This window comes from Eremothecium sinecaudum, chromosome IV, assembly GCF_001548555.1.
Source record: "Eremothecium sinecaudum strain ATCC 58844 chromosome IV, complete sequence".
Lineage (NCBI taxonomy): Eukaryota > Fungi > Ascomycota > Saccharomycetes > Saccharomycetales > Saccharomycetaceae > Eremothecium > Eremothecium sinecaudum.
The window spans coordinates 750001-772157 of record NC_030895.1 but is presented as its reverse complement, the minus strand read 5'-3'; the positions used below and the strand labels follow the sequence as shown (position 1 = coordinate 772157).

The 22157-nt window shown below is 39.8% G+C and overlaps 13 protein-coding genes and 4 non-coding genes across 17 annotated transcripts; 4 read left to right on the top strand and 13 right to left on the bottom strand.

The window, feature by feature from the left end:
- Positions 1-210: 210 nt before the first annotated feature.
- On the bottom strand, positions 211-804 carry MSO1 (Mso1p; the record flags this gene model as incomplete). The annotated part of the gene is made up of 1 exon (XM_018131842.1): positions 211-804. The coding sequence occupies one exon, from the start codon at positions 802-804 to the stop codon at positions 211-213; it is 594 nt and encodes a 197-aa protein (XP_017987580.1).
- A 121-nt stretch (positions 805-925) lies between these two features.
- LYS9 (saccharopine dehydrogenase (NADP+, L-glutamate-forming)) lies at positions 926-2269 on the bottom strand (the record flags this gene model as incomplete). The annotated part of the gene is made up of 1 exon (XM_018131843.1): positions 926-2269. One exon carries the CDS (start codon positions 2267-2269, stop codon positions 926-928), a length of 1344 nt encoding a protein of 447 aa, XP_017987579.1.
- A 457-nt stretch (positions 2270-2726) lies between these two features.
- Positions 2727-2811, bottom strand: AW171_hschr42481. The gene has a single exon (XR_001930102.1). It is a non-coding gene; the product is annotated as an HDLSNR49 (small nuclear RNA).
- A 92-nt stretch (positions 2812-2903) lies between these two features.
- On the bottom strand, positions 2904-3972 carry OCA4 (Oca4p; the record flags this gene model as incomplete). The annotated part of the gene is made up of 2 exons (XM_018131844.1): positions 2904-3856; positions 3927-3972. 2 exons carry the CDS (start codon positions 3970-3972, stop codon positions 2904-2906), a joined length of 999 nt encoding a protein of 332 aa, XP_017987578.1.
- A 440-nt stretch (positions 3973-4412) lies between these two features.
- On the bottom strand, positions 4413-6011 carry BRE5 (Bre5p; the record flags this gene model as incomplete). The annotated part of the gene is made up of 1 exon (XM_018131845.1): positions 4413-6011. One exon carries the CDS (start codon positions 6009-6011, stop codon positions 4413-4415), a length of 1599 nt encoding a protein of 532 aa, XP_017987577.1.
- Positions 6012-6564: 553 nt separating this feature from the next.
- On the bottom strand, positions 6565-7857 carry POP2 (CCR4-NOT core DEDD family RNase subunit POP2; the record flags this gene model as incomplete). Its single annotated transcript, XM_018131846.1, has 1 exon — positions 6565-7857. One exon carries the CDS (start codon positions 7855-7857, stop codon positions 6565-6567), a length of 1293 nt encoding a protein of 430 aa, XP_017987576.1.
- Positions 7858-8110: 253 nt separating this feature from the next.
- NOG2 (putative GTPase NOG2) lies at positions 8111-10067 on the bottom strand (the record flags this gene model as incomplete). The annotated part of the gene is made up of 2 exons (XM_018131847.1): positions 8111-8854; positions 9261-10067. 2 exons carry the CDS (start codon positions 10065-10067, stop codon positions 8111-8113), a joined length of 1551 nt encoding a protein of 516 aa, XP_017987575.1.
- On the bottom strand, positions 8945-9139 carry AW171_hschr42477. The gene has a single exon (XR_001930100.1). It is a non-coding gene; the product is annotated as an HDLSNR191 (small nuclear RNA).
- A 223-nt stretch (positions 10068-10290) lies between the features above and the next one.
- On the bottom strand, positions 10291-11214 carry ESF2 (RNA-binding ATPase activator ESF2; the record flags this gene model as incomplete). Its single annotated transcript, XM_018131848.1, has 1 exon — positions 10291-11214. The coding sequence occupies one exon, from the start codon at positions 11212-11214 to the stop codon at positions 10291-10293; it is 924 nt and encodes a 307-aa protein (XP_017987574.1).
- Positions 11215-11421: 207 nt separating this feature from the next.
- AW171_hschr42474 (pyridoxal 5'-phosphate synthase subunit PdxS) lies at positions 11422-12315 on the bottom strand (the record flags this gene model as incomplete). The annotated part of the gene is made up of 1 exon (XM_018131849.1): positions 11422-12315. The coding sequence occupies one exon, from the start codon at positions 12313-12315 to the stop codon at positions 11422-11424; it is 894 nt and encodes a 297-aa protein (XP_017987573.1).
- A 555-nt stretch (positions 12316-12870) lies between these two features.
- On the top strand, positions 12871-13506 carry AW171_hschr42473 (pyridoxal 5'-phosphate synthase subunit PdxT; the record flags this gene model as incomplete). The annotated part of the gene is made up of 1 exon (XM_018131850.1): positions 12871-13506. One exon carries the CDS (start codon positions 12871-12873, stop codon positions 13504-13506), a length of 636 nt encoding a protein of 211 aa, XP_017987572.1.
- A 483-nt stretch (positions 13507-13989) lies between these two features.
- On the bottom strand, positions 13990-14063 carry AW171_hschr42472. Its single transcript has one exon. It is a non-coding gene; the product is annotated as a tRNA-Ile (tRNA).
- Positions 14064-14070: 7 nt separating this feature from the next.
- Positions 14071-14144, bottom strand: AW171_hschr42471. Its single transcript has one exon. It is a non-coding gene; the product is annotated as a tRNA-Val (tRNA).
- A 314-nt stretch (positions 14145-14458) lies between these two features.
- On the top strand, positions 14459-15010 carry ECM1 (Ecm1p; the record flags this gene model as incomplete). Its single annotated transcript, XM_018131851.1, has 1 exon — positions 14459-15010. One exon carries the CDS (start codon positions 14459-14461, stop codon positions 15008-15010), a length of 552 nt encoding a protein of 183 aa, XP_017987571.1.
- A 210-nt stretch (positions 15011-15220) lies between these two features.
- On the top strand, positions 15221-15724 carry AW171_hschr42469 (HDL170Cp; the record flags this gene model as incomplete). The annotated part of the gene is made up of 1 exon (XM_018131852.1): positions 15221-15724. The coding sequence occupies one exon, from the start codon at positions 15221-15223 to the stop codon at positions 15722-15724; it is 504 nt and encodes a 167-aa protein (XP_017987570.1).
- Positions 15725-17241: 1517 nt separating this feature from the next.
- NUD1 (Nud1p) lies at positions 17242-19533 on the bottom strand (the record flags this gene model as incomplete). The annotated part of the gene is made up of 1 exon (XM_018131853.1): positions 17242-19533. One exon carries the CDS (start codon positions 19531-19533, stop codon positions 17242-17244), a length of 2292 nt encoding a protein of 763 aa, XP_017987569.1.
- A 287-nt stretch (positions 19534-19820) lies between these two features.
- Positions 19821-21467, top strand: NDD1 (Ndd1p; the record flags this gene model as incomplete). The annotated part of the gene is made up of 1 exon (XM_018131854.1): positions 19821-21467. The coding sequence occupies one exon, from the start codon at positions 19821-19823 to the stop codon at positions 21465-21467; it is 1647 nt and encodes a 548-aa protein (XP_017987568.1).
- Between the last annotated feature and the right edge of the window lie 690 nt (positions 21468-22157).

The window sequence follows — 22157 nt, the reverse complement described above, 5'->3', positions numbered from 1 at the left end:
TCAGTTCATTTTTCTCTAGAAAGACATGGTAAGAAGGGCATTGCAGGGAGCAGCGAGGTTAGTTGCGCCTCGATAACGACCTGGTATCTTTGATTACGTTGAACGTTAAGTAAATCGAATTATTAGGGAAGTTCTTAGGGCATTATGGACGCGAATATAAGGGTTGAGAACGAGTTGGGCTAGTGTTGGACAAAGTTTGCTTGGAAAATTTCAAAGGTCAAAAGTTTCTCGCCTAGAAATGTTTGATCTCATATGTGCCAGCATTCTATGGGAATGGGAGCGAACCGCTCCCCGCTGAGACCCCGTTGAAGCACTCCCATCTGAATTAAGTCGGCCAGAGCCGGGAGCATATTCGCGTTGCAATCTAAAGGTGGAACCCGCACTACCGGAATCACCGTATTGGTCAGAGAGGTGTGATTCTTGTTGGTAAAAGTTCCTGGAGGAAGTATACTCACCGCTAGTCTTCGCTGATTGAACCGAAGAGTATATTTTTTGGAAAGCCATCCCAGCAGTGCTTCTGACTGAACTTTCCCCACTCCGCGAAGACTGGCCTGGGCTTGAAATTCGTGCACTATTTATGGGTGTTTGTCTATCAGGGATCTCTTCTGTATGTCCTAACCATTCTGGAAAGCCCTCAAATGGCTCCTTTTTTCTATAGTGTTTAACTAATGCTTTGTGAATTAATGTTGACTCGGGTGTATCTCCATCCTTCTCGGTTTTAACCGATAGATTAGAAAAGGATGTTGAGAGTGATTTGGTAGATGACTTGAACTTATTCCATATATCAGTTCCCTGGTTCGACATTATTTTCTTATTTCTTGTACGGGATATGGGAGATGATGTAGGTAGTCAGACACCTGAATTTAAAGATGGTATTTTTATGTAGAGACCCTAATATAATTTATATGAAATAACATACACTTTACTAAGCATCAACAGTAGTTTCCTCTAAGAAAATACCATATCTTTCCTTCAACTCCTTCATAATAGGATCGTTAATTTCAGGAGAGTATGGTGCCAGTAATCCAGGACCTTTAATAGTACCATCAAGAACTAACTTGGTAGCTATGAAACAAGGATAACTAACAGCTGTAGCCATTGTCTTGTATCCGTTAGGTTCACCATAGGTAACCATCGTAGATTTTCTAGTTTCAGTAGAACCATCAGCCCACTCAATTCCAAACACGTGTTGCAAGCAAATCATGTCACGCTCTCCCTCCTTGTACTGCATTAGGGTTTCGAGTCTAGCGGATAAAACGTCTAACGCAGTTCCTCTTGGACTAATTGGGATATCTGAGAAGAATCCTATCCATTCACAAGCACCAATGAAGTGCTGTCTCTCTTCTTGGTTTTTAAATTGGAGCTTTGCGTCAATAGCAGCCTCTAAATCTTCTTTGGAAGACGAAGCAGCACCAACATATTGAGCGAAGGCGTCTTTCCATTGAGCCTCGCTTGCAAAAATTGGATTCTGCTTTTGATCAAACATACCTAAGTCCAATAGGCCTTTGGCAAGGGGCATGAATTCCGGAAACTTTAAAGTACCTCTTATGAAGGTCTCAGCTTCGGGGATTTGGTACAGTTCTTTAAACTTGGTGGAGTCTCTATTAGGGTAACATTCGAATTGCAGCTCTTCGGTAACCTTAAATGGCTCACTAGAGGCCATTAAATCCTCTGCTGCAATTGTCTCGATCTTACCGTTTTTCAAATATCTGGCAGAGTTTAGCAAGGATAGCAAGAAGCCCCTGCAGGACCAAGAAAGCTTGTATCCAAATGGATTGTTCTTCGCATCAGGAGCAGGCAATCCACCACAGTAAGAAATAAAAGATTTGATCTTACCACCAGCCCGATGTACCTCATCGATAGTCTTCACTGCGTATAGATGGTCGATCCCAGGATCTAAACCGATCTCATTCATCACCGTAATTCCAGCCTCAATAATTTCAGGCTCCAACGCTTTCAATGCATCAGAGATATAAGAGGTAGTCACCACGTTCTTCTTCTGTCTGATAGCAGACCTTACTACACCTTCATGGTACACATACGGAATCAGCGAAATAACAATATCATGGTCCGCAAGCGCCGCGTCTAAAGCGTCAGCGTTAGTTGCATCCAATGCAATGGCATTACAGTTAAATTTATCGGCCAGTTCACGAGCGTTTCCAATTGATCTTGAAGCAACTGTCACACTGATGTTTTCCTCACCTGCTAATTCTTCAACAATTGGAGAGGAAACAAATCCGCTACCTATAACTAATACTTTCTGAGTCATTCCTTCGGATACAACAAATACAGCAACACGCTAAACAGAATAAAGCACGTAATAACCTTATACAAATAGAACTCCTCTGTGACAATCTAGTTGGTTTTTTATAACTCTTTCAAAAATATTTCAAGTTATTATAGTCACAAATTTTATTACAACACGTAATATTATGACTCAGTTCCTTTAGAATTATTATTCTAACAGACATACTAAATATTTAATACGCTAAATTCTGTTTACATAACAATTGAGTAATTTCTAATGAAGTTTTGCAGAGCATTTACAATTTATTGGGGTATCATCTTTTGAAGACGTTATATACCCTAATTTATATTGTTTCAACGGTAATGTAGTTACCCAGTCTAAGTAAAATCACAGGAAAAATTTGCTATAAAAGAATTGGAATTCGACTTTTAAAGTATATCATCTATATAATACTTCGTATTAACTTAAATACATTGGGACTTTATCTCCGTGACTATGCCATACTTAGATAGTTTCGGTAAACGAATCCCGTATATCGAATTCACTAATTTTTGCAGAATGAAATTGATGCATCTGAAAGATGACTCCTACAACGATTTTGTTTTGAATAGGTGACATATTGGACCTTAAATTATGATTATTAATTGCTATAGATCTAAATAAAGACTTTCTCAGTGTAGAAATTGTACATTTCCTTGGTATTTTGTTGTTCCCATAAGTCTCGCTGGAATTTAAACCACTGAGGTAGAAGGGATTCGCGAGGAATAGTTATATGGACAAGATTAGCACCTTCGCCTTTATAGTATTCATATTCGCCTATCTCACGTTTGTTGAAGGCCAATCTGTATCTATTGCCAAAAATACCTTTGTCAGAGGGAATTCTTTTCATTTCTGCAGAGGTGGCTCCATTCTCTCCTTTGCTAGTCTGCTGCTCTACCTGATCTATCAGGCGTAATATGTGCTGGGGAAGATCAGGATTATCGAGTAGATCGTTTTCATTAACGTTTTCTCCTGAAGAGGATCTTCCGTCAGTGTCCAACGCAGATGTTTCATCATTTAGATCTAGCCTAGATAGGTGTTCTGTTGCATTTTTTTCAATATCTTGTATAACATTGATGTTAACAACTTCTAGGAATGTTTCAGCGAAGTAACTGCTATTCTTCCCGGTATATAAACGGTATTCATCGATGATCGACGAAATATTCCACTTTTGTATCTTACGCAAAATTCCAATCACAACAGATGTTTTATCAACCAATAGAGTATTGTGGTTCAAAATGTCTAAAATCAACTTGAATATCTTCTGTAGACTATGACTTTTTATTATCATCAAGTCATCGGAATCAGATAGCCTATACTGACTCGCAGATTGATAGCCACTACTGAAATCCGATTCTTCAGCTGTTTGTTCCTTAGTTACCGTTGTACCGGAAGGAGCTAGAGTGGACGTGATGTGCACCCGTTTAATAACATAAACCTGTATGTTGCAGCGTTCAAAGAACTCTCTGAAGAACTTACTGGGCTCTTGACCACCAACGAATAGAATTGAGCGCAAAGCTAATACCTCCAGAAAAGATAGGTTAATGGTTTCAATTCTCGAACACCTATCTTATTAAATTAACATCTTAGTTAGTAAAACATGGTTTTCATAGTACAAGATTACATTTCTCCAACATACATATTCCTTCTTCAGCAATACCGAAATTAGCGGGTGGCACTAACATAGGGAAACGTAAAACTCAAACTATCTCTTCTCCCTTGTGGGTCAAGCCTAATCCGGATTCATTAAATACTGACAGCGGATTCTGTGTGGTTAGGGATCAAATATTGTGTTGCTTGCTCCAGATATTCTCCTCGTACTTTTTATCTTTTTCTTATTTATGTAAAAATAAATGATAGCTTGAAATGCAGAATGACCGAAATAGGATGCATAAATCAGATAGATACATTAATGGTACACTCTATATACACTTTAAGCAACTTATATGATCCATAAGGATACTATAATTTATAATCAATATAAATCACAACTGTAAAATGCTGGTGAGGATTATGGTACGTGGATAAGCAGCAGATACTAACGACTGCACAAATTTATAATTGATTATAATAAACACAATCTGCCGAGTTAAAGGAAGCCTTCACTATCAATTAATTAAGGAATTTAATCTTTCTTTTTATTTGAATGCTTTTTGTTAAAACGACCTCCGTTGACAGAAGTTGGTGAAGTTGATGCTGAGATTGAAGGTAGGGAAGGTCCTCGCTTCTTTTCTGTTTTTGGTCCAATATATACTGTAGTGTTATTGATTTTTAAAGCGTTCATCCTGATAGCATCTTGTTGACACTGAGGATCCTCGAAGTCAACCACAGCAAATGAGTCTTGTGCGGAGATTTTTATCACTGTGCCAAATTCTCTTTCTAGGGACTCCGTGAGTTCTTTATTTGTTATTCCACCTGTGTTGCGAATGTATATTGGATAGTATCCGTCCTTATTTGGCACGCTGACGTGTTTCATCTTTTTGTTGTTCGTCTTGGAGTTTCTGTTCGGAGGAGGAGATTTTCTATCTAGCGCTCTCGCCGACTCCGGTGATACTCTTGTATAGTTGGTAATGACGTTTGGAACCGCTTTAGACTCGGAATTGGTTAGTTGGGAAGCCCAACTTACCTTACTTGGAGCCTCGGAGTCTGACTGTTGTGCTTGCTTTCTATCAACTTCCTTTGCGTAATCCTTTTGGCGTGAATCCGCTTTTCTTTCTTCCTTATTATTAGCGTAGGTGACAAGCTTAGAATTCGTCTTCGAGTTTTCCTTGATTGGAGCTGGGCTCACAGGATGCGGTTCCCTCTTCTCAGTTCTAACCTCAGATGATTCCTTCTTTGCTAAAGTAGCTTCCTTTTTGGATTCTTTGGTGTCTTTCATGTCCTTAGAATCGCTGGTGTCTTTGTTATCTTTGGTCTCCTTTGGCTCCTTAAACTCCGCAGAGTCCCGAGGTTCCTTAGATTCCTTGGTGTCCTTAGATACCTTAGGCTCCTTGGTTTCCTTAGGTTCCTTGGACTCCTTGTGATCTTTCGATTCCTTGGTTTCTTTCGCTTCCTTAGCCTCATTGACGTCCTTAGTTTCCCTGCTATCATCCTTCGTATCCCTAGTATCCTTAGCCTCATCTTTCTTCAACTCTCTCTTTTGTTCCGTCTTCTTCTCGACCTTCGTGTCTACCTCTTCTTTCCCAACCGAAGGCTTCTGAGATTTGGCCACTGCACCCTTAGCTGGGGCCTCACTCACAGCACTGGCTGCTGAAAGTTCCGAGGAAGAAGTTCGAATAGTCTCCTTAATAACATCTGGAATGAATCTCATGATATCATTGGTAACGTCATACATTTTGTTATTGTTAGCAACAGGATTTAGTATAAATGTCTGGCAAAACCTATATGTTGGCGTGTTTGACCAATAGATCTCTCCCAAAGCTAGAACTAAAATGCCTGTATTATTGGCACCTGTAGATTGGAAATCACATGCGTCAATCTTTACCCTAACATCCTGCACCATCTTGTTGTTTCTGCTGTAAAACTTGCTAATATTTTCCTTCCCGATAACTTTTACAGTAGGTAGCACGTCACCTTTCTCACTCAAGTTCACCTGATAATTAATATGAGTTAATTCAGCAGTGCTGGAGTAAAGGTGATACAGCTTTGATGGATCATTGTGCATCCGCTGGTAATAGGTCTTCAGAAAAGCATAACCAATATCTTGGACGTTTGCAACTGTCATTTTTTAGCCTAAAAGCCTCTATTTTTTTTTTTTGAAGTATATCAATATCGATCTATTATACTTGAACCTGGCCTTGGATTAGAATGTTGCCTTTGCTGGCCTATTTTATTTTTAATATTACTTAAATTGTTAAAACGAAGCGGTAACGAAGCGGTAACGACAAATAATAATAAAACACGAATTAAAGGGGTAATAGAAATGCCAGAATTGAAGTTTCTTATGACCTATTATGCAAGTTGTCAGTGACTCTTAAAAATGCAAAAACAATATTGCTAGCCCCGTTTGATACTGTTAACTGATGCTTTATTCTTTCTAATTTGTTTAACAACATTCAATTCGTAAGTCAACTTCGTACAGATGCTAGTTAGCCGGTAATTGGTGACAATTAGAAATCTCCAATGAAAATTTTCATATCGTTTGAGACGAATATACCCGTATCACGTGATATATGGATGCTGCTAAGTATTTATACAAAGATGTAGATTGGTCTTATGAATGATGTAATGTAATTGGGACGAGATTTTATCGTGTTTAATCTTTAGTAGGTGTATACTCAGTTTTTGTTAATGCCGTAGATGGAGTTGTTGAACTGAGCGAGATCGGTTGAACCATTCGGTAACTTAAAAGGAAATTTTGACAACCTGGTGAATGTGAGAAGAGCTAGTAAGCTCTGGCCACCGGTTGTATTGAATATAGGAAAACGTGGTATGCCCACTTCGTCAGCTAGCGATTCAACGCTGTATTGTTGGCTCTGTTGGAGTTGCTTGGTTCGTTGTTGTTTTAATTCTTGTACGGACTTGTTAATGACATTTAGGTCGTAGAAATTGGGCATGAACTTCTGGACCCAGAACTCGTAGTCTTCTTTGTTGTTTGGCATTGGGAGGTTTGTAAGGATGTTAATGAGGAAGCCAAAGTCATAGGCGGCATGGAAACTGAGCCACGTGACTGACTCAGACAAAACCAAGCCCGAGTCTATCAGTAGCTGTGCAAACTCGTAGGGCTCCACACCGTTATTCTGGTGTTTTTCAAACAATACTCCAGACTTCTTCAAGAGATCTAGAGACTCTGGGGAGACCATTTCTTTCGTGAGATCGAAGTGGAAGTTGAACTGCCAGGTAGAAGGTGTGTTATCGGGTTTGTTGCCCTGTGCATCGCTTAGCGATATGCCGATCTGTACTGGATTTAGCAAGTCAATATTCGTACGCATTGTTTGGTAGTGGTAGTCATTTTTAGATCTAAAGTTACCGATTGGTCTAACAATAGTACCAACAAACTCTGTAGTAAGTGCAATATGGTCGTACTGATCTACCAGCCTTCTAATAGAGGCAAATTCGGCAGTGAGGTTGTTCGCCCATACCTCACGTACAAGTAACTGGTTAGAATGGTGGATTATTGGTGCAGTTGGCAAACCAAGACTCGTCGCATGAACGCTAGCGTTTAGCGGGAGCTGGGGGGGTAAAGTGCCAGGAGGAGGGGCCATGCCTCCAACACCTGGTTGTACCATAGAAACTCCGGGTGGGCCTGTCAACAAACCATTTGCTAGAAGCTGTTGCTGTGTCTGCTGAGGCTGGATCGTCTGCTGTTGATGACCAAAAGCCGCATTTACAGCTTCCATTTTCTGCTTTAGCAAATATGTTGCTTGAAGGTCCTGACCGTTATCAATCCCATGAAGCAATTGCTGTTGCTGTTGCTGGTTAATTAACCTAGCCTGGTTAACTTGTGGTGAAAACATTTGTGGTAAGCCTGCAGCTTGCTGTTGAGCTGAATGTGCTTGTTGAGCCTGTTGACGAAGATAAAACTGATCGCCATCAGGGAAACCTGCAGCTTGACTGCTAATACTTTGCATTATTTACTCGTCAAAAGCTCCCTTCTCTGGCAAAGTATATCTCTTATAATCTCGTAGTTAGCAATGAAGAAGGTGATCTAAACTACATAGTGATGTCAATAAATTTTCCGTAAAATTGAAAATCACATACCACGATACCCTATAAAATGCTTTATATTTTAATTATAACCTTCTATAGTACAGTAGAAATTGCGGAATGGATGAGGTTATTTGTCCTCTATCTTAAACCTTTCTATAAAAATGTTTTTAAATCCTAATGAGCCTTCTGAGCCTTCTTTTTTTTAGGAGGCTCGTGATCTTGCTGGGTTTCCTCACTCTCTCCGTCCACTTCAGCTGCGGAGCGCTTTCCACTGTCTGAATCCTTAGCTTTTGAGTCTTCATCCTTTTTTGTCTCACTCTCAGGAGGTGGTACAAACCATGGGATTTTACCTCTGTTAAAGTCATTCAAAACTTGCTTTGCTATACCACTTTCGTCAGGTTCACCACCTTTCAGTAGCCTACCCTGTTTCCTTGCCAGTATTTCAATAAATTCGGTAGCATCGTTCCAGCCGGATATTTCATAGGTTCTTTCCAAATGGTGTTTCTTGCACCGCCTTAGAACACCCGGTATGTACTGTTCTGGATTGGAAACGTTTTCAACTCTAACGACACTTCTAAACAAAATGTCCTCTTCAGTATCTTTGGCAGAAGGTGGCACAATTCCAGGACAGTCAATAAGGAAGATTCTCTTCATTAAAGTAATATACTGCCAAACTTTGGTTTCGCCAGGTATAGGAGCGACCTGGCAGACCTTTTTCTTACGCAAGGTGTTTATAATCGACGACTTACCAGTATTAGGATAACCAATAAAGCCAACAGAAATCTGCTGCCTATCCTTATGTAGCTGAGAGAACTGACGAAGTAGCTGGATCAAGGAACCTTTACCAAATGAATTTGTAATAGAAGCATGGAACGCCAGTGTAGGACGTACCTTGGATAAATGCTTAACCCATGCAGCCTGAAATTTTAAATGTTAGTACTAGTCCATCAAATACAATCAATGTAAAGAATACGGAGGTAATGATAACTGAAAAAAATTGAATAAAAATTGTAAGGTCCTTTACTACGAGCAACGGTATTAATGGGTCTTTTCAACAGCCATGCTCAACTCATAAGATCCTTCTCATTCTAATGGTGCATTCTTTTAAAACAAAAGCGTGCGTGTCTGCGTAATACTGTCAAAACGACAGTTGCAGAAGGGCGAATGGTATTAATCTTCCAAAACTATAACGGGCACCTCTGTGTTATTCCGTTAGGGGAGAGGCACCCTGACTAAGAGTTTTGGCGTCCATAAGATTCTTCTCTATCATATCACCTCTGTATACATTCATTGTTAGTAATAAAATTTCTTGTGTTTAACATACTGCAACCCAAGTAGGCACCAAATCACATTTGTTTAGAACATAGATTAAGTGCTTGTGTGGAGTTTCTTTCCTCATATATTCCTCAACAGAGTTACAACGAGTTCCTAGTGGATCTCTAGCATCTAGAACATGAATAACGACATCAGAAGAGTCAATGACTTTATAAAGTTCGTTCCAGATACGCTTCGACTGACCTTTGTGAAAAATAGCTTCCTTTGCAATCTGAGACCACCCATTCTCACTATTTTCGTTGGAAATTAAGCCCAAAGTAGCATTCAACTCCTGCTTCTCTTCAAAAACCTTGTTGTCCTTTGAAGAAGCCTCGGCTAACTCCTCCAAAGAAGAGGCTGCAACCTTGGGTCTCTTCCTTTGCGCCTTAGGACCGAAAGCCTGCTGGTAAGACTCAGTTTCTAAAATCCTAGCCTTAGGAGACTCCGGGGTATCTTTCTCTTCCAAAAACGACATAGGCAGCTTATTCCTCCTCAACAAAACCTTGTATGTATCATTTTTAGTCTCTCCAAGAGCATCTCTAAAATGCTGTATAGCATCTTGAGATATAACTCTTGTATTACCAAACCAACGACGATCTGGTTGAACCCTAGCAGTCGGTACATCAGTACCTTGTAAAGGAGCTGCTCTAATTAAATCACCTTTTGCATTTCTGATGGATTTACCACCTTTATACATATTCAAAAACTTCACTCTTTTACCATCTCTGTAAAAGTTTTCACCTTTAACCCTAAGGTTACCATCTTTGGTATTACCTTCTCTTATTCTTCTTTGTTTTTCCTTCTTGGCGGTACCCATTTTTGTGATCGAGGTTATCGATAGAGAATTGCTTCAAAATGGGAGCAACTGTAATCGCTAACGGTTATGAATTACTATATAATAATCTTTTACCAAGTACTATTAAGTATCTACTGTTTTGAGATGCCCATATTCGAAAAATTTTCTGGTGATATAAATTTTAAAAAAGAAACGTGGGACAGCATCGCTGTATATGCTATTAGGGCAAATGTACCTAAGGATGTTAAAACAAACTATGTAGAACATTATCCAATTTGTTTGATGACTGTTCTTTTTGAGCTTCTGGAGCAGCTGCTCTATTAGTAGCAACTCGCCTCTGTTTAAATGTTCTCCGAACTTCAACATCATCCTGCTCTTGTTGTTCTGATCTCTTCTTCGATTTAATGTTTTCAATCATCTTACTCTTTTCAAAGTTCTTAATGACTTCCGCATTATACTTGTTGGCCTGTGATATATCAAGCTGTAATTTGGCCTGTCTAATATCATTTTCTCTTGCAATTTGTTCAGTTAGGTCGGACCATTTGAAACCAGGTAGGTATTTCATATTTATGATATCATCGTGATAAAAATTGCCTTTCTTACCTCCTAGGATATTACCGTTTAGTGTTGCAGCACATAACTTTGCATCTTTCTTGCGTATGAACTCTGCCCAGCCTTCTTTGAACATGACTTTTTTATTACCACCGCTCTTTACACGCTGCTTATGAGAGGTATCGTCTTCTCTTTTAAGGAAGAGTCTATCAACCTCTCCAAACCGGGAAAGAACTTGTCTCAGCTTTGCAGGTTTCATGTAGGGAGGAATTTTGGAAAGGTATATTACCCCAGTTTTGTGTTTTGTCTTCTTGGCGGCTTTCAGTTTCTTTAATCTTTTTAACTTTTCAGTTTTAAGCTTTGCTATATCTTGCTCATTGGACTTCGTTTCACCATCTTTGTCCTGGTTCTCCTCACTGGCACTTTGTTCAGTATTTGATTCTTCGTTTGCAGAGGCGCTTTGATTTTTGTTATTATCATGGAGATGCTCATCTTCTTCAATGTCAGAATCTTCATTGTCAAAAACGTCCCTTACATTATTCTTTTTGTTTAATAATAGAGATGTCTCTTCTTCATCAGAGGAAAAGTCCCTGGAGTCATTATCACTATCACTCATGGTAGTTATGCAGTTTTATCTCCCTTTCTCTTGTTATTTAGATGAGGAGATGGCCCGGCGTAAATTTTTCAACTTGAAGTTCATCGCCTAAACATTATGAAATATAGAATTACACTACAAAACAAGATTTATAATTGCGATGCTGCATTTATAGTACTTTTTGTACAGTTAACTTAAACGTAAAACTTGTAGCTATAACTAAATTATTTACCAACCAACTTCGGCTAATCTGGTACCATTTTCCTTCTTGATTGAGTCAATCGAAACACCAGACATCATGGTACCAAGGTCAGAAGAAACATCCAACAAAACTTGTGGGGAGTTGTAGTGTGTGGTAGCTTGTACAATTGCACGAGCTAATTTTTCAGGGTTGGAGGACTTGAAAATACCGGAACCAACGAAGATACCCTCGCAACCCAACTCCATCAACAAGGCAGCATCGGCTGGGGTAGCAACACCACCAGCAGCAAAAGTAACAACTGGTAGTCTTCCTAGTTCAACAACTTCCTTTACGAGCTCAACTGGCACACGTAGTTCCTTAGCATGGGCCTCGAATTGTTCATCAGTCTTCAAGTTCTCCTTACACCAAGCAATGTCTTCGTAGATCAATCTGATGTGCTTAACAGCTTCACTGACATCACCAGTACCGGCCTCACCCTTTGAGCGGATGAAAGCAGCACCTTCGTTGATTCTTCTCAAGGCTTCACCCAAGTTCTTGGCACCACAAACGAATGGGACTTTGAAATCGTTTTTCTTGATATGGTGGGACATGTCAGCCGGAGTCAAAACCTCACTTTCATCAATATAGTCAACTTCTAAAGTCTCTAAAATTCTGGCTTCGACAGTGTGACCAATTCTAACCTTGGCCATGACAGGAATGGAGACACTTTCCATGATAGAACGAATCATCTTTGGGTCTGACATTCTGCAAACTTTACCAGATTTTCTCATGTCGGCAGGAATTTGTTCCAAAGCCATCACTGCACACGCACCTGCACGTTCAGCGATAATGGCTTGTTCTGGAGTAACAACATCCATAATAACACCACCCTTCAACATTTGGGCTAAACCAGCCTTAATTCTAAAATCATTTGCAGTCATATTGTCTAATTGCTATTTCGGTGGTTTTTCGATGGAAAATTAACACCTATAACCCTGCCTTTACTAGTTTATCGATCTAAAATATTTATATACTTTCAAGAAGAGTGAATATATTAATTTTATATTATATCAAGATTTTTTTCATTATTGTCTTCTACGTGATTTTCTTAGAGGGATAAAATAAGCCTACATAACAATTATCTGTATGCCATATTACTCAATTATAATGTACCGGAATAGTCAAGATACGTTCGACATTACCCTTATGACACGGAGAATTAATTTACATCAAGAAGTTGCCGGGGACAATTACTGGAATTTAAAGTTGGCCTATTATAGTAACTATGACTAACTGTTGATCAACTCTTAATAAATGCATGTTTCTAATAACTTATTAACAGTAATAACAGTATGCTCTTTCTAAATGCATAAAGGAATTCTTCGGAACATTCCATGCAGTCAGGAAGGCTTGTAGATTTTTATATCAAGTTCATAGTAGTTAAAAAAGTAGCAGAAAGAAAAAACTAAGTCAGAATAACATCTATCTAATACGCAATGAAAAAAGTTATTGGAGTCCTAGCACTACAAGGCGCTTACCTTGAACACATTGTTTGCCTCAAAAATTCTATTCTAAAGCATGGGTTTGACGTTGAAGTTGTCGAAGTGAGAACCCCAGAGGAATTACAGAGATGTGATTCACTAGTGATCCCAGGAGGTGAATCAACAGCAATCTCTCAGATTGCCGAGCGCACTGGCATGTACCAGCACTTGTATGACTTTGTACACTCTAAAGATAAGTCAGTGTGGGGTACCTGTGCTGGCTTAATATTTCTTGCAAATGAAGTGAAGAACCAAGCAGAACTTTTGAAACCGTTGCGGGTATTAGATGTCGTCGTTGAAAGAAATGCGTTCGGGAGACAAGCGCAATCTTTTGTGACAGATTGCGACTTTTCGTCCTTCTGGGATCTTGGAGAAGCATTTTCTACTGTTTTCATTAGGGCACCTGTAATCAGCAAGATCAATAGTGAAAAGGTACAGCTTTTACACAAGCTTGAAACAAAATCAGGACAGAGTTTGGTAGTTGCTGTAAGGCAGGATAATATTCTGGGGACGTCATTCCACCCTGAGTTAGGATCTGACCTCAGGTTTCACGAGTGGTATATTAGGGAATTTGTATTAAAAGACCACTGATTGATTTGACTAATTACACGATTTGTGAACATCTCCAATATGTCATGGAGAGGATTTTATTACTACTCATTATTCTAACTGGATAAAGCAATTGAATCGATGAGCTGATAGAGATCTATTTATTTTAAATTAAAAAGTAGAAATACAAGAGATGGAGGTCCTTTACCTGGTTCAATTATTAGCAGTGGTTGCACCTAAAGTATATAGAATATTTGTCTACCGGCAGTTAAGCTGTATAATACCCAAGTAAATAGCCGTTGAAGTGGGTCTTCTAACTTATTTTGCCCTTGTAAATGCACTTTGAAGTTGTAACTTCACATATATCTTTCTAAACATTGCAAGATGTAAAAGCCTTGAGAGGAGTTCACATAATTCACAGATTGTAGAACTTACAAGCAAAAGAACACCTGGTGGATATCATACAATATATAGTATTGGATAGTGGTCAAAAAACGTAAATAATACGACATTTAAACAAAAAATTGGTTCCTAGCGGGATCGAACCGCTGATCCCCGCGTTATTAGCACGGTGCCTTAACCAACTGGGCCAAGGAACCAGGGAAGTGATTTCGCCCAGGATCGAACTGGGGACGTTCTGCGTGTTAAGCAGATGCCATAACCGACTAGACCACGAAACCATTTCTTGTTGTACTTATGAAAAGCATAGTTTAAAACCACGCGAAGAGAGCACGTGATAGTATAGCCACAACAACTTCTTGTAAGGATGCCATAGTTCGATTAGCTCGGAAGAAGTCTAGGCGTCGTAGAATCTCACTGAGTATTTGATTATTTGGAGTTATATTTATGTCTATCGAACTATAATGTACCTTTATTGTATTTTTTCATATCGTGTTTCACGTAGGATGTCTTCGTTCATCCAATATGATGAAGAGCTCATCGCAGTTAATTTACAAGATATATACAAGTCATATAAGACGTATCGTGTAGCATAATGGCTAAAAAGGTTTCCAAGCATTCCAGGGCTGCCAGGAGAAACGAGGTAGAAGATATTGAAGCCAAATCTCTATCTAGTTTACCGAGGGCATCTACTACTGATTTAACAAATGTACTACTTAGAACAGCATCTAAGAATGAGGCCCTATTAGAGGCCAAGATTAAAAATAAAAGAGGAAAGAACAAGGACAGGGTTAGCAAGAAGACCACTAAGGTTCCAACTACTTCCTTAGACTCTGTGAGGCTTGAACGTGCGTTAAAATTCGCTAGTAGGCTTGATGGTAAGATCGAAAAATCTGTCTCCCGTGCAAAATATGTGCAGTCTGCTAGAAAGAGTGGCTGGGATGCTACTAATGCGATGATAAAGGAAGACTTGTCAAATAAGGGAAAAATTACTCCTCCAGTAAAGGATTTAACCAAAGATTTAAGCAAAGATTTAAACAAAGATGAAGATGAAATAGAGATAGAAGTTGAGGATAAGGATACCGAAACTAAACTAGTAGAAGCTACTAACATATTTGGTACCCTGGCTGACGATGTTGAAGCATAGCAATTTTGCCATCGAAAATTTTTTTTAAGGTTAAAGCAATACTTATTGCGTAATTCACTATGATATATCGATGTGTTAAGCATTTTTAAGGAATGCATTACCTTATATCATCAATAATATATACGACTATTTAACATGTGAGAGAAACTAATATACCCACGTAACTTCATATACCGAACTGTAGCTAAAGATTAGTTTTATAAATCAAAAATGGGATCTACAACAACTATTATTACTACTATCGTTAGAGCAGCTTCAAAGGTTGACAAACACGCAGCTACCGCCAGAGTGGCACATGATGTGAAGCAAGGCATGCACGATATGAAGCAGGGCGTGCACCACGGCATGCATCATGGAATGCATTATGACATGCACGGGAAGTCTAGTGGAATAGGTAATTGGTTACACGGCGTTGACCACACCTTTAGAAAGATACTTTCTACGTTGTTACTTCTAGCCTTTTTGGCTATTGTTGGCACTTTCCTTTTATCAAGAATGCCATCTTTGAAAACAAATGGTAACATCCCTGCTGGTAAGGGTAAGTACGAGAAAGTCACTACCACTTCTTCAACTACCGGTAGACAGGCTGTAGCTGATGAGTTGAGAAGGGAGGACACCACATTAAGGCACGCTGATGGTGTCCCTGTTAGAGTTGGTGATGCTATCCCGGTTGTTAAGCGTAGCGTAAGAAGCCAGGCCAGAGATACCCATTAGTTCACCTTACGAACAGTTATATAATATTTCTATTTACAATTTATGACGTGGATAAGTAACCTTTAATAAGGAGAAGCTTTAGTTGTTAAGTTCGTCAGTCCTGAAAGACAACGACAGCGACAGCATGAGGCGCAAAGCGCGACACTGACATTCGGAAGGCGGAAGAAGCGGTAATACCAAAATGTTGAGATAAAAATAACAAAAAAGGTATTCCGCAGTTAACTAGTTTAGAGCTCAATAATCTATGCAATGTTCCTCTGTCGTTAGTATTAATCGCAGATACTATAATGAATATTAAAGAAGTAAAAATAAAGGGAGTAGAAATGCCGAGCGTAGGTTTGCAAATAAATTACATATAGTGAATCTGTACTCGCTGATAGGCTATGAAGCCCGATAATTGATATGGAACCCGTACTAGGCAGTTCTTATTAGTATTAGATATTTAATTACACACCAATACCTTTGAACTTGATGGTAGCAACTATGTAAAGATCATCTCTTGCCATTCTCATGTTTTGATTGGCGGCTGACATAACCGTATCCCATCAAAGTCCATTCTATGTTTGTCTTAATTTATCTATCTGTTACTAGCTTTCTCTATACTACCCTTATACATTCTGTTACGAGCACCTTGGGGACGTTCAGATACTTTTTAAGTTAATATCATAAGCATTACCATTGTTGACCTTAGCTGTTGATGCCGTCAACATACTATTAATTTTAGTCGTAAGTAGGAATTTAACAGCGCAAAGCGTTTAATTGAACTAATCTTATATAGTATATCGGTAGGAGCAAATTATTTGCTGCGTTTCCAAGTAAACGTCTCTAACACATGCATGTAACTGACCTCATAAACTCAAACCGAGTTCCTGCTCTTTTAACAAACTCAGAGACATCGAAAGTAGTACATGGAAGCTACTGCAGTTTACAACGTACAATTTTATGTTACTAGCTAAAATACGGAATAAGGTGCAGCGCATGTCCGCACAATAAACCCATAAGAGACACATACATTATAACAAGCGGCAACCAAAAATATTTCAACTACATAGAATTTTTATATCATATTATATCTGTTAATCATTAATGGTATATATTACAGTATAGTTATATTATTTTATTATTATAGTATCTACTAGGTATTAATATACACTACGATTATCTCACTCATAAACAACAATTGAACTAAGTAACTATTACGGCCGCTGCTATCTACTGCACTAAAAGCACTAGCGCACTTTAACACTACTCTAGATGGCTTCTGGTAACAAATGATATAGTGAGCATAGGTTCAATACAACCGGTAGACATTATTGTATACACCCAAAGTAATTAAGCGGGGATGCCTGCTAGCCCATTATATATAATACAATCACAGTCGTACAGTCATGTATAGTTTGATGTCCCATTACTAAAAGTCTTAGAAGTGGCAGAGATATCTGGCAGGGATACCTTTCAGACAAAATCTGGCACACGGGGCCAATGGAAACCCTATTTTCTAACAACCGATGCAATAATTAGGCTCCACGTAAAGCGAAGAGGTATAACTTCACAGCTTCAACTAAAAGGCGCCTATCAGCGTCATTGACAGCCCATAAAGGATTCCCTAAAAGATTCAATTCTTGTAAAGTAGGCGGGAGTGACTTTATTAGCTGTGTTGTGTTGATAAGACAGTTAAAAGTAAGGTCTAGGGTGCGTAGTGGAAGTGATTGGATGACTGGGGGCACCGCAGAAAGTTGCAATTTCCGTAGTTTTAGATTTCTTAGGTACTTTGGGAGTATTTTAGGCCAGTTCCACTGATCTGCCGAATTATCGGAACTTCCCGCGATTTCTAAAGTCTCGAGTGACTCCGGTAAGGAATCTGGCATCAATTGTAGAGACTCTCCCCTACATTTGAGAATTCGTAATGCGGGAAATCCTGAAATAGTGTGCAAATTTGGATTATTAGTCAATGTTACAGTACGAATTTGGGCATTATTACCGCCTTCAATTGATTTGATTAGGTTTCCATCAAGGCGTAGGATACGTATGCGGCTGAGCTGTGAGAGATGGGTAACCGCTGTGATTTTATTTCCTGAAAGATCAAGTTCTTCAATATAGCTCCAAGCATTGGACTCCTGTCGTAACTGCTGGAAATCGATAACCCCGGACAAATTGTTGTTTGCCAAACTGATCTTCAAAATATGTGCCTTAGAAGGCAAATACCTTAGACTAGTGATGCTGTTATGTGACAAATCGACCACTTTAAGGTGTCGACATGGCTCTAACAGAGAGAGGTTTTGTAACTTTAGCTTGTTAAACGAGAGGTTGAGGGTTTCTAAATGCGGAAGATGATTGAGAGAGGCATACGTGCCAATATAGTTATGACTACAGCATAGGTGTAGACAGCCTGACGGAACACCTTTTAGTGTATTCAAGTCATTTTTGGACACATTTAAATTGCTGCAATTTGGAGCAACATGATCTAGCCCCAGCAAGCTCTCTAGGTTCTTATGGCTGAGATCAAGGTCGTCTACCGCGGACCAATTCTGCTTATCGGGGATCACGTCAAGAAGAATGCGAACCACAGCACTCTGACTAACGCTAAACGAGGTGTCTAAGCTGTTGACATCTGTTATATTACCAACTGGGATTTCTTCCTTCGTAGCTGGATAAGAATTGCGTTTGATGCGGGCGAAATGTTGACCTACCCTGCCGCTTTGCACTGTGTTAAATTCCGTTGAAGTATCATGTAAAAACTTGAATTGCTCTGCAAGCCTAGGAGGGCCAAGTGGGGTATCATCCTGATAAGGATATGAGCTGGAGTTGTTAGCGTTCTTAGATAGCACTGAATCTCCTGTGTCTTCGTACGAGTATTTTGAATTGTTCAACGAATGTAAGATCCCGATGTTCACAGACGAACGCCTTCTGAGCTCAAGCTCATCCAACGGCTCCCAAACCCCGCGTTCATGGTGAAATACCATCCCCGCATCCTCTGGTCTGATTAGTTTTAGCTCGACATGATTATCTTCTTGATGCCTGTTCTGATGTAGCCCGGGCGGCGATGGTGAACATGGATGCGAATTAAAAGATGAACTAGAAGACGGCGAGTGGAAGTCTTCATATTGATTCTCATTGCCTAAGCTCCTTACGTCCGTGTCCGACGTACTTGTGCGAGGCCTTCCAGGGCTCCCGGAACCCAAAAAGTTGGACTTCTGGTGTCGCAATACCTTATCAAACACACTCTTTGCTGCAAGAGCCGGGTCATCATCTGTATCGTTCTCCAGAAAACCGTCGTTGGATTGTCCGTTCATATGGTCATAAGTGGCATTTCCCCGTTGCTTAAAGGTGTTCGTAGGGATCAAAGAAATATCGGAAAGAGACGTAGTAACAACTAGATCAGACGTCTGCAAATTTAAATGCTTGTCGTTTGGCTCCGTTTCAAGATCTTCAAAATCTTCCATATCATATCTAGGCTTTCTATAGTGTTTCCATTGAGCTTCCTCCTCTTCCTCTTCGTCAGTCCTTTCACTATTTGCAATATTCTCCTTAACCTTCGCCCCTCCAACCTGCACTGTACCATAACTCATCGACCAGTTACTCAATCGCTTCACATAACTTGAATTATTATCGTACACCGATTCTTCCGCTAGCTGTGATCCAGGAAAAGCCTTATTAGCTGTATAACGTTTGTACATCGATTTAAGAGCCATTCGCTTTTGTTTCTTCTGGCCCATTCGCTCTTGTCCTCCGTTCGGACTAGTGATATGGAAAGCCTCCAGATGCTCACTGAGGTCTTTCGATGGCGATTCAACACTTGTCTGCATCATTTAAGCACCTTATAGGCCAGACTTTACGCTTTAATGGCTTGTTTACATTTAAGTAAGTCATTATTTATTTCTATGGTTGCCAAAACTACCGTTATTTTGGTGTTACCCTACTTACGCGAATTTCTACGCCATTAAGATCAAACCACAAAATTGATACTCCCATATCTGTTATATCTTATTGCAATAAACAAGACAATCTTCAACAATACAAAAAACAAGATAACAGACGTATTGTTGCTGTGGTAAGGTTACCGGATCAGTTGTTAACCAAAGCGATTAGAAGCATTATGGAACAACAGGACTCGGAGGAGGACCAATTTTACAAAGTGCTTCAGGAAAACTTGCGTTATGTATTTACAAGTCCTATGTCTACAACGCAAGTTTTTCCAACACCTTATTCTCAGCTCCAGCAGGCAAAGAGGGATATGAAGCTATCTTCTGTGGGCGCGGGTCTGTCCATAGACGATACAAATGATTCATCTTCGGTTGAAAATAGTATGCTCCCACTGCAGGGTTCAGTGCACGGGAATGGTGGATCTGGAGCAGCATTAGGAAAATCAGCAACAGGAAGTGCTGGCGATGGTGTACATACCGCTAGTGGATTGAAAGGCGGGAGACTAAAGTCTTTGATTGATGTGAATACACAGCCATCAATGGTTTTCAACTACGAAAATTTTCCGAACGAGATTTTTCTGGATCTATCTGACCAGTTTAAAGAGTTCCGTGAATACTTACAGGACTCGCCTGCGAGTATCAATTGGCAGGCGAAAACTCCTGCGAAGACCCCGCTAAAATTTTTGCAGTACCAGCAGCAGTACCAGCATGCACAGCAGCACACGCCTTTGCAAAACCTTGATATTAACAACATGTTTAATTCTGCAGGGCGGTCGACGCTTTCTCCAACCAAGCGACTATATTCCTTGACACCGTATAACAGGAAGTTGGTTGGCGACGGAGATACGCCATTTGGACGTATATTACCAACTTCGTCTACCTCGAATAACGCATTGGCCGATTTTCAGAAGGCACGCAAGGAGGAAAATCCCTTGGTTAAGACACCAGTGACTAAAAGAGCAAGACAGCTAAATAACAGAAAGCCTGAGAATTTCAATGCAGCCCTCTCAGGCTCGTTTGTATCTTCACTAGCCTCTAGAGGGGCATACGCAGTTAATGCTGCTCCAGTCGTGTCTGATTCTGCCCTTGCACGAGATGTTGTGGGAAATCCTCCAGATCTCCACCATGGCCAACATGCCGACCATGACGAGCAGGATTATGGATCATCGCCAACTACCATTCCATTGGCGTCATCGGTCACCAAGTCTGCTAGGAACACCGCTACTCGCTCTCCAGTAAGCGGGCAGGAGAATCCACCCATACTTGACAATCGCGTGTTCGATGTTGCTGCATCCCCAACACCTAAGCTCAAGAAATCACCGCCACCTGGGGAGCTGTCCCTTCGTGTACCGGAGTTGCCGAAGCTCGGGTCCTTCAAAGGCGTTAGTGCTAGGCCACAGCTGATACCAGCGACCTCGCGATCCAAGTTACGAGATAATGCCACAGCATTAAACTCCAACGTTTCTATGCATACTATTGGGGCGAATAGAACGAAATCTGGGAACAGTGTGAAAGCTGCATCTTCTGTTACTGCTGTCAACAAATTTCCTCCGAAAAACAAGGGGAAAACGAAATCAGGCCAGCCACAACAATCCAAGTTTCAATTTGTAATGACAAACACAAATTCCTTCTCCATGAATAACGACGGTGCTGCCTCCAATAAACGTAAACTGAAGAGATCACAATCTACCCTGATTTCTTTCGAACAGCATAACTCTAAGAGTAGTAACTCTCCAACTGACACTATTTCGAAAGTTAGCACAACTACAACCACATCTACGAGTAAAAGAAGAAAGAAGAACTTCTCTTCATCTCAATGAACTTTCACTTTTAAGAAGGCGCACAACGGTAGGGTCCATAAGGCTTCAAAACACAAAAGAAAAAAATCACAGTTACATGTAACAACATGTTCACACATTGCATGCCATGCTTCTATAAGCGTGTATCCGTATCGTATCTTTAGTACCCTATATGCCACTCCGGGAAAGATAAACGTCTATTTTAAACTCTACCCTATTTTTAACCATTCTGTCATTCGGTTTTCTACTGCATTTACTGATACCTAATTACCAACTACGTCATCCCCATGTTTTTGGTAAAACATTGGTTTTGGATAATACCATTCCTCAACATAGTTTATTATTTGTAACCTTTAATCGTTAATTCTAACACCTCATTTACTTTTACAGCACTTTTTTAAAGAGCTAATTGTACAAATACTGCTACTAACGCGAAACTAAGACTTTACCCTATTAGAATACACTTCACTTTTTCATCATTCTTTTAGGAAATAACTCACCATGCAACTTATGACCGCTCACCTTTCGTTAGCGCATTGAAGCCGATTCCCTTGCAAATGCTCATCACGTGTGCGCTTCCCTGAAAAAGGTTCAATAAATATAGGAGGGGAGCATCAGTAGAAAATCAAATTAAACATTGTTAATCCATATAAGCCAACACTTGCTAGTTACCATTACCTTCGGAATCAAAGGCTGCTTGTTCACAAATTA